The 14,742-nt window shown below is 37.7% G+C and overlaps 1 protein-coding gene across 2 annotated transcripts in view; it reads left to right on the forward strand.

Annotated features, from left to right (window-relative positions):
* Window positions 1-1,065: 1,065 nt before the first annotated feature.
* The window catches only part of CEP162 (centrosomal protein 162), a 94,762-nt gene continuing 81,085 nt past the window's right edge, over window positions 1,066-14,742 (forward strand). The window contains exons 1-5 of one of the 2 annotated variants that reach the window (XM_010333824.2): window positions 1,066-1,514; window positions 2,713-2,828; window positions 7,875-7,989; window positions 13,310-13,456; window positions 13,774-13,957. In XM_010333824.2, the coding sequence (XP_010332126.1) occupies window positions 2,772-2,828; window positions 7,875-7,989; window positions 13,310-13,456; window positions 13,774-13,957 (503 nt within the window). In that variant the 5' untranslated portion in view covers window positions 1,066-1,514; window positions 2,713-2,771. Of the gene's footprint in view, window positions 1,515-2,712; window positions 2,829-7,039; window positions 7,241-7,874; window positions 7,990-13,309; window positions 13,457-13,773; window positions 13,958-14,742 lie in introns of those variants that run through there. The other variant, XM_074397726.1, reaches the window with a different exon arrangement.

The raw sequence follows: 14,742 nt of genomic DNA on the forward strand, positions 1-14,742 counted from the left end.
CTATAAATGTGAAAGAAAAACCAAGGAGAGAGGGGAAAAGTACAATGCTGTCATATATGTACATTTATACACACACACACACACACACACACACACACACACACACACAGGGGATTAAATGGTCTGATAAAAGGGAGGCAAAGTGGAAATAATTCCTCAGAAAAGATTGGCAAGTAAGGTGAGGAGAGAGATAATTTCAACCGTTGGGAAATAATAGAATGAACAGAGTGTGTCAGAGTGGTGCTTTAGGTGGGGATCCCAAAACATGTTCAAACGCTGTTAGGAAAAATCCCACAGCCAGCCAGAAGTCGAAGATACAGGATTAAGGGGAATGACCCAGTGGAACAAGATCCCTGAGAAGAATGGGTAAAGGCCCTAGATCATATGTGGTAAGATAAGTCTTTGATAGAATGTGGCAGGAAGTCAACTTCTCAATAAATGGTAGCTTACAATATCTCTTTTATCATTCATATTTGCATCGTAGTGCACAGCTCCTGACTTGTACATATTCGGATTGCAATGAACACTTGCTGAACAAACAGTTCTGGCTGAAGATGAAGTCCTTAACTAAATCTACCATCAGCAATACCTGCAGCTGTTGTAGATTTTACTTACGCTACGCTAAACGCTATCTTCTGAAACTCCAGGTAATGTTGTGTGCTTTAAAAAAAGGAAAACAGAAAACAAAACCCAAGTTGGTGATTGTGAAATGCCAGTAAAGAAAGGAGTTTTGAAAAGTAGGAGTAGCGGAAAACCAGAGAAGCTCTGAGGCCAGTAGCGGTCTTAGTAAGAATCTTGGTGTTTGTGTATCTTCGACTTCTTGTCCACTAGGTGGTGGAACAGAGTCCCTATCTAAACGACAGTTTTTTCCTTACAGGTTTGTGTTTCTCTCACAACGCCTACACAGGTCTTTGCACGCCAAAGAAATCCAAGAAATTCAATCTCTTCAAAACTGCCGCTTGGAAAAACACAACGTTCGAATGACAAGTGTGGGGAAAGCTGGGAAGAGACGATGCGGAGTGCGGAAACACAAGGACCGGGGAGCGAAACTACATTTCCCAGAAAGCCACGGGCTGGCCTACAACCACCGCGCTCCCGAAGCCCGCCGGAAGCCTGCCGTCTCACTCCTCAGTAACCTGTTCGCCGCCGTCCCTTTTTCTTTCGGGTTTCTTTTTGGGTTTTTTTTTTTGAGACGGAGTTTTGCTCTTGTTACCCAGGCTGGAGTGCCGTCCCTTTTTCTAAGGAAGGTAGAGAAAGCCAAGGAAGGAAAGGCTAATTTTAGTACAGCAGCGAAGGTTTAGCCACCAGAGTGTCTTTCTGAGCCTTGGTTATTCCGACCTTCGCTTGTAAAGGAACTGGAAAACCCACGGCAGCTGGGCTGGGCCCACGGGCCATGTGACCCGCCGGGGTCACGTGACTCCAGAGCCCGACAGCTGAAGTCTGTTACCCCGGCAACTGGTGGACCTGCACAGACCTTTCCGGAAAGCGCGGAATTCAGAGGCAGAGGTAAAGAGGTAAGATATGAACGATAGTTTCCCGCCCACATCGCCATGGCCGAGGTCGTGCCTCAGACCCGATCCAAGGTCTTTAGTTTTCCGGGTCATTTCCCTTCCCGGTCCGGAGCGCACGGAAAATGCGTCTTTGTCTTCCCGCCAACCTCCGAACCCGCGCTTCTGGGTGCCAGGTTGCCGCCAGGCTTGAGAACTTTTTGCTGGAGTCCGCCTCTGACCAAGCTGGTGCGGCCAAGACTTTAACCGCGCTTGCCCTGAACTCATCGAAAGTGCTAATAAGGGGAAGAGGTGTTATTCTGCACAATGGGGCGTGTATTGTCCCGGTCTGCAAGCCCACCTCCCCTCCCCCTTCTCTGCAGAAGAAAGCTGGGGTTTGTGCTGCTCCAAGGAGTTCAGGAACTGGGAGTCGACCTAAGGTTGGGTTCATTAGGTGTATAGGGGAAAGCTTTCCCTTGCAAGTCACTGGATTCTACTTGTGTTTAGCGCAGTTTCTGTCTCTTCCCTCGTTTCAAAAGAAACATAATTAGTACTGATTTGTGTATTAAGTATTCTTTAAGTATTTTGAATCTTCTTAGTAAATTCCATTTATGTATATTTTGAAACATCCCCGAATCTGGATACAGTCTGCATTACGAAACTATTAATACGTGTTGGTAAAATAACGGGCAGGTAGCACAAGCTCTGTTTTGTGCTTTGCTGGAAAGAAACAGCCCTTTGGATTTGCTGACTTTTAGTTTTTAAGATTCCCTGTGAAGACCTGGTTTCTGTTTCAGTGGTATTAACACATGCACACAAACGTAGATTTGGGAAATACTGTAGAGACCACTCTTTAACAATTGGATGTTAGCAGATGAAAACAATTCTAAACGCTGAGTACAAGACACACCCGTTAACAATTGAATGTTAACAGATGAAAACAATTAGTACAAGACCCACTCGTTAACAATTGGATGTTAACAAATGAAAACAATCCTGAACACTGAGTACAAGACATCCTTGTCAGAGCTGCTTTTCCAAATCATTTTGCATAATGAATTAGGAATCTCTTGACCAACTTTTAAAAAATCGTAATGTATACTATATCATTAAAAAATTTGTACATATATACTAAATCGTAAGAGAAATGTCTTAAGCTGAAGTTTGGTCGTGTTCATGATGTGTTGGCTTTCCTCAAAAGATATTTATGTCTCTTGTCATTTAGTGCTTCCAGTATTTGAGATACTTTAGAATGTTCTCTCTGGGAGATCAAAATTGTTGACTATGGCTGACTGTTCCCAAGAAGAGCTAGATGAAGAGTTTGAACAGTTTATGAAAGAGGTAAGTTTATATTTTTAAAAGCTATGTTGTAAATTTGTCTCAGAAGACTCCTTCAATTCTCTCACCTTCAAGATACAGTTAGTCCATCACCAAACTCTCAACTCCCCTCATCCCTCTAGCTCTCTCCCTTTTCTCTGCCACTGCTAGTTCAGTGCCATCATCTCAACTGAGCTATTGCAGCAGTTCCCAACTCATGACCCAGCTTTCCTTTCACTGCTCACTGCATTGCAGTCAGATGCTTGTTCCTCCCCAGTAAAAGACTATCTTGGTATCCCATCAAATGTAGGAAAAGATCCAAACTCCTTACCGTGGTTAAAAAGTTTTTCATAATTTTGCTCTTACATATGTCACTGCCTTCATATTCCCCTTTCATCCACTTTATCTATTCCACAGTGGCCTTTTTTCTCTCCCAGACATTTCAAGCTCATTTCACCTTAGCATCTTTGCACTCACTGTTCCCTCTGCCAATATTCTTTACCTGGCTGGTGAAGATCTTACCTTAAATATTACTACTTCAGAGTGGCTTCTTTTGTTTTTCCAGTAAAAGGTAACCATGGAGTCACTTGTTAATCTAGTATGTATTTAATTATTTTTCTAGCATTTAGCACATTAATTACTTTTCTTGTGTGGGTCTGTTTACTGCTTCCCATTGTAAGATTGTTTGATCTGTAAAGTGATGACTCTATGTTCATTGCTGTTATATATCTACGTGTTCATTACTATATATACAGTACTTAAATATTTCAGTGAGTAAATCAAATGGTGTACCACATTCTCTGTACAGTCATGTACCTTATAAAGACATTTTGGTTAGCAACAGACCACATGTATAACAATGATTTCATAAGACTCTAAAGGGTCTGTCCTATAAAGGTGTACCTTTTAAATCTTTTGTGCCATGTTTACTGTAGCTTTTCTATGTTTAGATACAAATGCTTGCCATTGTGTTACAGTTGCCTGCAAGATTCAGTGTAGTACATGCTGAACAACTTTGCAGCTTAGGAACAATAGGCTATACCATATAGCCTAGGTGTGGAGTAGGCTATACCATGTGGCCATCTAATCTGTGTAAATACACTCTGTGATGCTCCTACGATGAAATCGTATTTCTCAGAACATATCTCCATCATTAAGCAATGCCTAACTCTACATAAATGGAGGGGCCTTGTAGAACATTCAAGAGAGTCACATTTTAAGCTATTATACGTCGAACATTCTTGTTTAAAAAGGGGAGTTTAATAGAAAAAAACTTTAGTTTCATTATCTGTCTAATGGAAAAATAATGCCTTCTTTGTAGGATTGTTTGAAGGATTCAAAAAACATCTACCAGTTGCTAAGATGTAATAGGCACTTGGAATAAGTTTCATTTACCGTTTGAAAGGTTTATTTTTTAAATTTCAAATACAGGCACATTTTGAAAATTTATAAGAATGATTTTTATTGTAAAAGATAGCAGAACAGGCCTTTAAGATGTTTTTATTCTTCCCTCATTTATCACCCTTCCAGCACACACAGTCTCCAGCACTTTCCTTCCCCCGTCTTCTGTCTCCATCTCTCTCCCTCTTACATCCTCCTTTGCAGTGTTTCATTTTTATTTTTTTTAATATGAAAGTCATGATTTTAGAGTCATGCTAACCTCTTTTCTCACTTTGGTAAATTACTGTTCAAACAATTAATTCAAGGGCATCATTTATATATATATTTTTAGGAGAGTGGTGGTACTAGCTTTTTAAAAATAGCTTTGTTGAGACGTATTTCACATACCATTTAATTCACCCATTTTTAATGTGCAGTTGTGTGGTTTCAGAGTTATGTAACCACCACCACAATCAATTTTAGGAATTTTTATCACTCCAAAAAGAAATTCCATATCTGTTAGTAGTTACTCCATCTCCTCATTCCCCCTTCCCTAGCCTTGGGAGACTACTAATCTACTTTCTGTCTCTAAACGTTTGCCTGTTACAGACATTTCATAGAAATGGAATTATATATCATGAGGCTCCTTGGGTCTGGCTTCTTGTACTTAGCATGATGTTTTCAAGGTTCATGTTTTAGTATGTATTAATACTTCATTTCTTTTTATAGCTGAGTAATATTTCATTATGTAAATGTACCACGTTTTGTTTTTCAGCCTATCAGTTGAAATCTGGGTTCTTTCCAATTTTTGGCAGTTAGGAACAGTGCTGCTATGAACAATCATGTACAAGTTTTTGTGTGGATGTGTTTTCGTTCCTCTTGTATATATGCCAAAAAGTGAAATTGCTGGATCATACAGTAGCTCTGTGTTTGCCAGGCTGTTTTTAAAAGTGGCTGTGCTATTTTACATTTTCACCAATAGCGTACAAAGTTCCCATTTTTTTTGTTTTTATTTTTAGACTGAGTCTTGCTCTGTTGCCCAGGCTGGACAGTGTGCATTGGTACAATCTTGGCTCACTGTAACTTCTGCCGCCTGGGGTCAAGCGATTCTCCTGCCTCAGCCACCTAAGTAGCTGGGATTACAAGCACCTACCACCATGCCCAGCTAATTTTTGTGCTTTTAGTAGAGACAGGATTTTACCATGTTGGCCAGACTGGTCCCAAACACCTGACCTCAAGTGATTCGCCTGCCTTGGCCTCACAAAGTGCTGGGATGATAGGTGTGAGCCACTGTGCCCAGCCCAGAGTTCCAGTTTCTCCATATCCTTGCTAACAACTGTTATATCCGAGAATCAGCTTTTTCGGTTTTTTTTTATTTTTTTTATTTTTTTGAGATGGAGCCTCGCTTTGTCACCCAGGCTGGAGTGCGGTAGCATGATATTGGCTCACTGTAACCTCCACCTCCCCGGTTCAAGCGATTCTCCTGCCTCAGCCTCCTGCATACCTGGGATTATAGGCACATGTCACCATGCCTGGCTAATTTTTATATTTTTAGTAGAGACAGGGTTTCACCATGTTGGTAAAGCTGGTCTCAAACTCCTGACCTCGCGATTCCAAAGTGCCTCGGCCTCCCAAAGTGCTGGGATTACAGGTGTGAGCCACTGTGCCCAGCCTGTTTTGTTTTATTTTTAATGAATTATCTTCTTAAAAATAACTAATGAAAGTGCTAGGAAGCACTGTAGAAGGTCGTTTAAAGTGAGAACACTCACCATGTATTAGAAAGTAGGGCGAACAATCTTCATTTATTTTTCTCTTTGTCATGGCCCTACAAGATCAGTGATACTATGCCTGTGTTGCAGATAAGCAGACTGAAAAAATGGGAGGAGAGAGAAATGGAACACCTCAAAATGATACTGAAGTTTAGAGAGTACGTGAAAAGTGATGTAGCTAACTAATTTCAGAAGTTCTGATGGGATAGGCAATATTTGTCTTCCCTCCTCCTGTCTTCCTACCTGGTTGTTGGTGAAGACAGTTCTTCTTTAACCTTTTAAAATTGACATTCTTCAGGTCACTGGGGTAGAGTTTTTTGTTTGGCAAGTGGAAGCGCTGTTGTTTTAGAAGTTTAAAACGTCACTCAGATAATACTCTAGTTGGGGAACTACATAGTATGGCGGAAAGTGGACAGGAGTTAGTCAGACATGGGTTTAAACATCACTTTGTAACGCTTACTAACAGTAGCAGTAGCAACTTGGGCAAGTTGCTTAACCTCTTAGAGCTTCAGTTTCCTCATGAGTAAATTTCTGCAGGGTTGTTTAAAGATTAAGTGAGATAAGCTGAGTGTAGATCCCGACATAGAGCAGGCATGTGGCAAATGTTGGTTTCTTTTCCAGAAAAAGTTATGTGGAATGAGATTGAAAAAGGATCAACAGCAGTGTCATGGAGAAGTCTCCTGTTAAATAAATGGGCCAAAAAAAAAAAGCTATTAAGATAGGTGGGTGGGAGTAGCCACAGATCTGAAGAATAACCTGGAGGAAGTGATGCTACTGAAGTCAAGGTAGAGAATTTCAAGAAGTAAAGTAAGAGTTGATCACCAGTAGCAAATTTCATGATGTCATCAGGGAGGATAACTGACAGTGGTACTTTATTTGTGACATTTAGGGGGCCTTTAGTGCCTGGAGGAGAGCTGTTCTGGATGTGAACCAGATTATAAGGGGTTAAGCAGTGAAATCAAGAAGTTGGCATATCAAGGAAATGTGATAGGTGGAGTAAAAGAGAGGTAGGGCTAAGGAATTTTGTTGTTTTACTTTTTTTTTTTTTTCAGAGTTGAGTAGAATGTTTATTTTTTCATTCCACAGTTTCGCCTGCTACTGTGCTAGGCACTGGAGATGAAGTGCTGAGCAGGTGTATAACAAGAGGGAAGGGAGGGGAGTAGAGAGAGAAGGGAGTGAAGATACAGAAATCAAGTGGGATAACCAAGGAAGGAGAACTAGAGAAGTTCCACTTGGAGTGGAGGAAAAAATTGTGTTGTCTGAAAGACGAAAGAAGTGCCTTCACAGGTAAGTTTAGTAGTGGAGTGAGGTGGGTGGTGTTTGAAGGTTTTTATTTCTCAGTGAAAAGAGTGACCAAGTTATTGGCTAAAGTGCTGGGGGGTGGAATTGAGGTTAGAGCCTGGGATTTAGGATTGTAGTAAAATTTGGACTGGAAGAGTAGAAAAAAACAAACATTTATTAATCACTGAAAAAAATGCTGATCTTTCTGGTCAGTTTCCTCCTCCTCTTCACACCCTGAAACTCAGTTCTTCCTTATCTTGAAATTCTGTTTTTCTAGAGTGATGCTATGCAGTTTTGTTAACCATTATGTATTCATTCTTAAACCTTAGAGAACGTCTGGAAAATAGGATTGTATCCTCCTGTTTTTTTCTTTCCAGAAAAAATTTCTTGATCAAGTTTCATTTCTTTGTTGTTATTCTCCTGGTTTACTTAATTATGAAATTGATTCTCAGAGAAGTATGTCTGATTTTTGTTATTTTGGCCACATGTTTGTAGATATGAACTTATATATTATTGGTGAAAATGTTATTTATGTGACAACTGAACTGTGAGCGAACTAATAGAAACATACTTAATGATGAATCTGAGACTCTTGAATTTACAGTGTATTTTCAAATTCAGTATCTTGTATCTGATTTAGCTTTCAGATGATTCTTCTGAAAATTCAGACAAAATAGCTAAACAACCTAAAAAAGACATGAAGAAGAAAGATAAGGTGCCTTGGTGGATAACTGAAGATGATTTTAAGGATGATGGTAAATGTTGCTGATTTTTTGTTTCAAATTATTTGACCACAAGGGGTCAGTCCAGACTTCTGGATTTTGTTACTTCAGTATAAATATATAAAGAAAATAATACTAATAATGTGGATTTTTCAAGTTTGAATTGGTTTTCATATACTCAGTACTTTATTATGTAATTGAGCTTCTGTGTTATATAACATCAGCTTATTTTACATGGAGATAATTTATATTTACTCAAATTAAGGTGACAATTCAGGTATTTTTTTTTGTTTAATGATAAATTGATTTAAGGTGATTTGATAAGATATTGTATTCTGGCAGTATATTAATGTCATTGCATTGGGAAGATTTTAACAAACCCGTAGACTTTGATATCACAGTTTGTTAATGACAGTAGTAAAAAAAAAATTACTGCATAGATATATGTATGTGTGTATATGCCTCATATATATGTATATGATATACCCAAGCTGAAGTACAGTAGCATAGTTATAGCATATTGTAATTTCAAACTCCTGGACTCAAGCAATCTTCGCACCTCAGCTTTCTGAGTAGCTAGGACTACAGGTGCATGCCAATATGCCTGGCTAATTTTTTTATTTCTTTTAGAGATAGGGTCTCTCTCTGTATTACCCAGACTAATCTCGAACGTGCCTCAAGCAATCCTCCCACCTTGGCCTCCCAGAACAATGGGATTACAAGCATGAGCCATCACACCTGGCCTGATACATTTATTATATGTGATAATGCCGTATCTGTAAACAACCCAGACTGCTTCTATTTAAGTACCTACATTCAGACCATTTGTGGATCAGCGTTAAGCGTAATTTTGTAAACTGATATAATTTCTGTATCTCTTCTCTAGGGAAAAAATTTACCTATGGGGTTTTGTTTATTCCCCATAAAATTGAGCCTGAATTCATGTAATAATTAAGGCCCTGCATGATCTGATTGGAACTCTGCCTTCTTGTGTGCTCTAGCCATGCTTAACATTCCTTATCTCCTGGAAACACCATAGACCTCCATGCCTCTGTGTATTATCTCATGCTTCCTTGCCATTAGAATGCCTTTTCCTTTCATCTTTCTTGCCCAATAAAACCTAGCATCACCACTTTTTGCAGTCCTTCACTTTGTCTTCTAGCTGTCTTGTCACAATTAGTTTCCCCTTCATTTTGATGTCAAAACACCGTAATAAAACACATTGTATTGATAGTTGTAACCTACAGGACAGCTCCTGAGGTTGGGAGCTTTGTGAGGGCAAGGCAGGAAGCACTTCTTTGTCCTTGTAACCCCTGACCCTCAACATTATCAACATTAAGTGATAAATTTGTTTGATAAATGCATGTTAAAGTAGATTTGACAGTTACCTCTGTTCTTTTTAATACTATAAAGAAATTCCTTATTGAAAAATTCAGTTTTTTATAAATTCTTAAATTATACAACATGCTCAATTTTGTAGTGAAGAATTATGTTTTAGAATCTCTCCCCACTTTTAATGTTTGAAAAGGATATTATAAGATGAAGTACTATTGGAATTGTTGACAAAGATTTGGGACATAAAGCATTTTGTCTAGAAGATAATGACTCAGAGCAGGTAGATATAGACCAATCCTACAGAAAAGAATAGCTCCTAGACCAAAAATACTCACATGCAACCTAATGGTATTAATAATTTTTTTAAAAATGTATCAAAAATAGATTTGATTAGTAAAAGAAGTAAAGAAGGATAGTCAAGTAGCAAACTTTGACAATGTCAACTTAAACAGAGGGAGGTTTCTCTGCCCAGGGGACTAACCTGGTCCCTGATTCAGTCACAAACATTTACTGAGTTCATATTATATTATAAATACTAGGCACTAGTAGCAAAAGGCAAGATGTGATTCTTGTGTCAAGAGTGTAGAAGCTTCTGAGGGAGAATTCCATACCCGTTTTGAGAAGAGGAATGCTTCACCAAATCTTAAAGAGAGGTACCAATAAACATTAACATTGAGCAACTTTTACGTTATATTCTTGCTTGTTTCCCAGTTGCCATAGGAATAAAATGTTCTGCTTAAAAGATGAAACTATCTCATCCTCTTGCTGGTGGTATTCTTTATTGTAAATAATTAAACTGGATCTTGATTTCTGTTACATTAGTTTCTTGTGAGCTTGGTTAGTGTGAGCTACAACCCCAAGTCCTGCTTTAGAGCCGGTGAGACCCTGGACATGTTGCACCATAGCACACCAACCTTGGCCCGTATTTTTTCATTTGAAGCATCTACAGGTCTAGCTCTTGATTTTTTACAACTGTATGGAGGTTACTGTTTGATCCAGTAAACCCATTATTCATAGAAAGACATAAAATAAATTGATTCTTAGCCTTTTCCAAGAATACAGTAATGAAAGAATTTGAAGACAGAATTCGTGACTTCTTAATAAGGCTTCCTTCTAACCAAAAGTTGTATTTTTTCTAATCTTAGTATTTATAGCATACATTTTCAGTCTTCTGGTTTTGGCAGAAAACAAAAAACAAAAGAACATTAAAATGCAAAAAACAAAATTAAGCATACATTATAATTATTTGCCTTTTCCATATATCAGTTTTTTACAACAAACATATACTAGTAAAATAAGGAGATTTTGATACTATAACTTTACAAGTTTTTTCTAGTGCTTTGGAATACAGAGTAAGACTGTATGCCTAGCCTATGAGGACAAGCATGGTCCAACCATTGACTTCCTTCTCTGGGCTTATTTCCTCTCAGGCTCACCCTCACCATCTGGATCAGCCTCATTGGCCTTTTTGCATCAGCAAATGTGGCCTGCCCTTCCCATTTTCACACTTCTGTACCTACTAATCCCCCTACCTGTACTGGTCTCCCTGTCCTAGTTCACCTGGTTACTTCCTGCTCTTTCTTCACATCTTAGCAGAAATACTACTTCCTCACAGAAATATTTTTAGATTTTCCTGTATTGGTATACCATCCCCATTAATCTCATATAATTTCTTCAAAGCAGACTTGTAATTCACATTTAACTTTGCTCTGTGAACACTGCTGCTTCTCTAGTAACCTCTGGTGGTTACTGTTTTCTTTGACACATCTCTTGTTTCATTAGACTTGGAAAAGGAATAGGTTATTGTTCATTGCTATTTTCTGGACCATTCTCCTTCCAATCTCCTTATGAACCATGCCATCAGACCACCTACCTACTGTGTCTGTTTGCTGCAGTTATTTACTGAACTCCGGGTTATTCCTCCTCATTCCTCTTAAGATTTTAGCTGCTGTTTCACTGTGATTCTCCAATTCTTTTGTCTAATTATTGGTGACTATATTAACCGACTTCTAAGTTCCTTAAACTTCTTTACACCAAAAAATCTTACCTACCACATCATAGCCACCTACTCCCTCTAATAGCTTCTTATTTCACTTGTAAAAGCTAATGACCTTCAAGCTACCACCCACCCCAGTTCTGCACCCTGAGTTTGTTGACCTCTCAACTTAGACTACCTTTCCCTTGCTTTTGCCAATATTACTACCCTGACCTTCTTTCTCTTCACACATGCTTGGGCATTTTCTTGGCGTAGAGGCTTTACACTTCTTTCCTCCTCCTTAAACACTCTTCACCCATGTATTCATGTGGATTGGTCCCCCACCAAGCCATAGCTCAAATGTTATCTTCTCAGTAAAGGCCCTCCTGACCACCCTGTTTAAAGTTGTAGTGCCCTCCATTCCTGCATTTTGTGTTCTTCTTTCTTGTTTTATTTTTGTTCTTGGCACTTAACTGTTTCTAATGTACTGTTTAATTGCAGTGTACATATTTATTTTACTTATTGCCTGCCTCAACTCACATAAATGAGCAGGGATTTTTGTCTTTTATTCACTGATAAAGCCCTAGTATTTAGAACAGTGCCTGGTGTGTAGTAGGCACCCATAAATACTTGCTATTGTCTCCTCCTGTTAGATTCTAACCTTCATGATGGTAAAGGCCTTCGTTGTATAGCTGGCACTAACAATGTTCTAGGCACATAGTTTGTCAAAAAATTTGAATAAAATAAGTAATACTCAGAACTTTTGCTACATAAACATTAGTTATACTTTCTTACCCAAGTTTCATAGAATATTTTTGAAACATTTTATTATAAAAAAATTCAAACATATACCTAAATACAATATACTCCATGTAGACAGATTTAGTATCTTCCTAGAGGTTTAGAATTATTCCAGAGAAGCTTTAAACCTTAACATATTATCAACAGGAAATACTCCATGTATCCATTGCCCTTCTGTGACAATTATTATTAACTCATGGCCAATCATGTTTCATCAGTATCCTCTCTTATTCTCCATCTTCTGACGCTCAGGATTATTCTGAAACAATTTTCCAACAGCGTATCAGTTCTCTCCACATATATTTCAAAGTATCTCTGAAAATAAGCACTCTCTTTTAAAAATGTAACTATAGGCTGGGCGTGGTGGCTCACGCCTGTAATCCCAGCACTTTGGGAGGCCGAGGTGGGTGGATCACCTGAGGTCAGGAGTTCGAGACCAGCCTGGCCAATATGGTGAAACCGCATCTCTATTAAAAAAAATAAAAATAAATAACCATAATATTATCTAAGAAATATCTATAACAATGTCTTAGTATCACCAAATATCTAGTCAGTCATAAAACACTTTTAATATGCTTAATATATATTAGCCTTACAGAAAATTTCAAATTCCTGTATGCTGTGAGAGACTGTAATAGCCTCCCATCCGCCAACAGTAATGCACATATCCCGGCATGAGAACATCTCATGCAGGGAGCCACTGATTCCATTGTTTTAGAAATAATGACTTTGAAAGATCTTTTAATATTTCCGTCTATTTTTTGAAATGTTATTTAACAAAGGCTTCTGTCTAGCCCAGTAGGTTTTTAATTTGTACCTACTTTGCCCCCTTGTGTTTTGTTATACTAATTCATGCCACCTACAGTCTATTTCCAATAGCATTAAGAGTTCAGCAACAAACACCCTCTGAGAAATGTAAAGAACAGAGAGAATAAAGCAGAAGATACTCTTTAAAGTGGTATGGTATACTGAATTAAGTACTTGGGCTTCAAAGTAATTTAAAAAATTTTGTCTCATGGTGCAAATATTTGAAGTATTCTATTTAATATGATCCAGTGCCACCAAATAGAAGTATAATCTTTCTTTTGTGAGTTTTGAGTCTGATGGATTTTTATTTAATAGAGCAGATTTATTTTGTAGCTACTGTGAACAAAATTAGCATAACTGTATTTTTGTGTTGTCATAGTGGTCAAAACAGTTCTCCTAACATAAATATTAATTTGTATTAAATTCTGTTCCTAGGACTGCTTAGAACAAATGTGAGCTATTTGAAAACAAAGAAGACTTCTCAACCTGTTACGGAAATAGGAGAGGAGTCTGCTGAAAAGATCCAGTTTCTTAAGAGCAGTGGAACCTCTCTCTTAAGTACTGACAGCTTAGAAACAAATGGTAAGAAATGCAAGGGATATGAATTGGTAACTTAATTACTAGGCTTATATTCAGAATTACAAAAATTGACTTATAACTATCTTGAACCTTCTTTACTGGAGCATGTAGACAGATTTAATATCTTCCTAGGGGTTTAGAATTATTCTAGAGAAGCTTTAAACCTTACATATTATCAATAGGAAATCATGTTTGATGAGTGACAGTAAACGTTTGTAAAATTTTTGAAATTTACTATATAATGTGAATAGATGCATCATTCAAATCAGTGTTTTCAAAATTCTATATATCACTAAAATATATTTGTGCTTTCCATTTAGAACTGGTAGTTTCTGAGCTCAACCATAGTATTCTCGGAGTGGGATTGGACACATTAGAAGAACAAGAGGAGAAAGAACAATTTTTTGCCAGGCTTGAGAAAGGCTTGACATCTTCTATTGATTATTCGAGATTAAATAAGGAATTGGATTCTAATGACTCTATAAATTTTAAAGCTTTACAAAGGTAAAGTACAGTGTAAACTATTAATGATTTTCATGTTTTCTATATTTTTGGAAGACTGATATATGCATGGTTTTAAATAGGTAAACAGACAAAATTAAATCTTATTTTTAAAATCTATTATCTATTCATCATTATAGTTAGGGTTTTTCTTATGTATGAATAGAATATGTTTTCTTTGTATTTGAAAGCCCACGCTCCCTTCAGAATCTGAAATTTCATGCTATTGAGACTAACAGTACATTACCAAGAAGTCCTTACTGGGAAAGTAATTTATTAAGTCATTTTCAGGAAAAAAGTAACAACGGGAAATGGGAACCAAAGAGCAAAGACAGGTTTGATCTTTGTCTTAACCTCTTTATGGTTGACCCTGATTGTTACTGGGAAACGTCATTTATTCTAGAAATTCCACTAGTTTACTGAGCTGATCCTCTCTTAATTACACTAGACCATTGCCATTCTCAAGACCTTTGAAACCTGAGTTCTTTAATGCCCTTATTTAGTTATCCATATAATTCTTAAAATTACGAGTATAAAGCAGATGTACAGTTTTATTTAGGATTTTGAGATCACAAAGGTATAATTAAATTAAAGGTCAGGAGAATCATAATCTCTGATTCTTAGAGTGCCTAGTCTCTGCAGGATGATGAGTTTTTTATGGACAGTGGATAAAGAAATACATTTACTGTCATGAACTCTAAGGGGTCTGAGATTTTTACTCTACTTGGCAAGCTAACAAGTTAGCCTTCCAGTTTTATGATGTTGATGATAGAAACAAATTCTTGGGT

This window comes from Saimiri boliviensis, chromosome 4 (genome assembly GCF_048565385.1).
Source record: "Saimiri boliviensis isolate mSaiBol1 chromosome 4, mSaiBol1.pri, whole genome shotgun sequence".
Lineage (NCBI taxonomy): Eukaryota > Metazoa > Chordata > Mammalia > Primates > Cebidae > Saimiri > Saimiri boliviensis.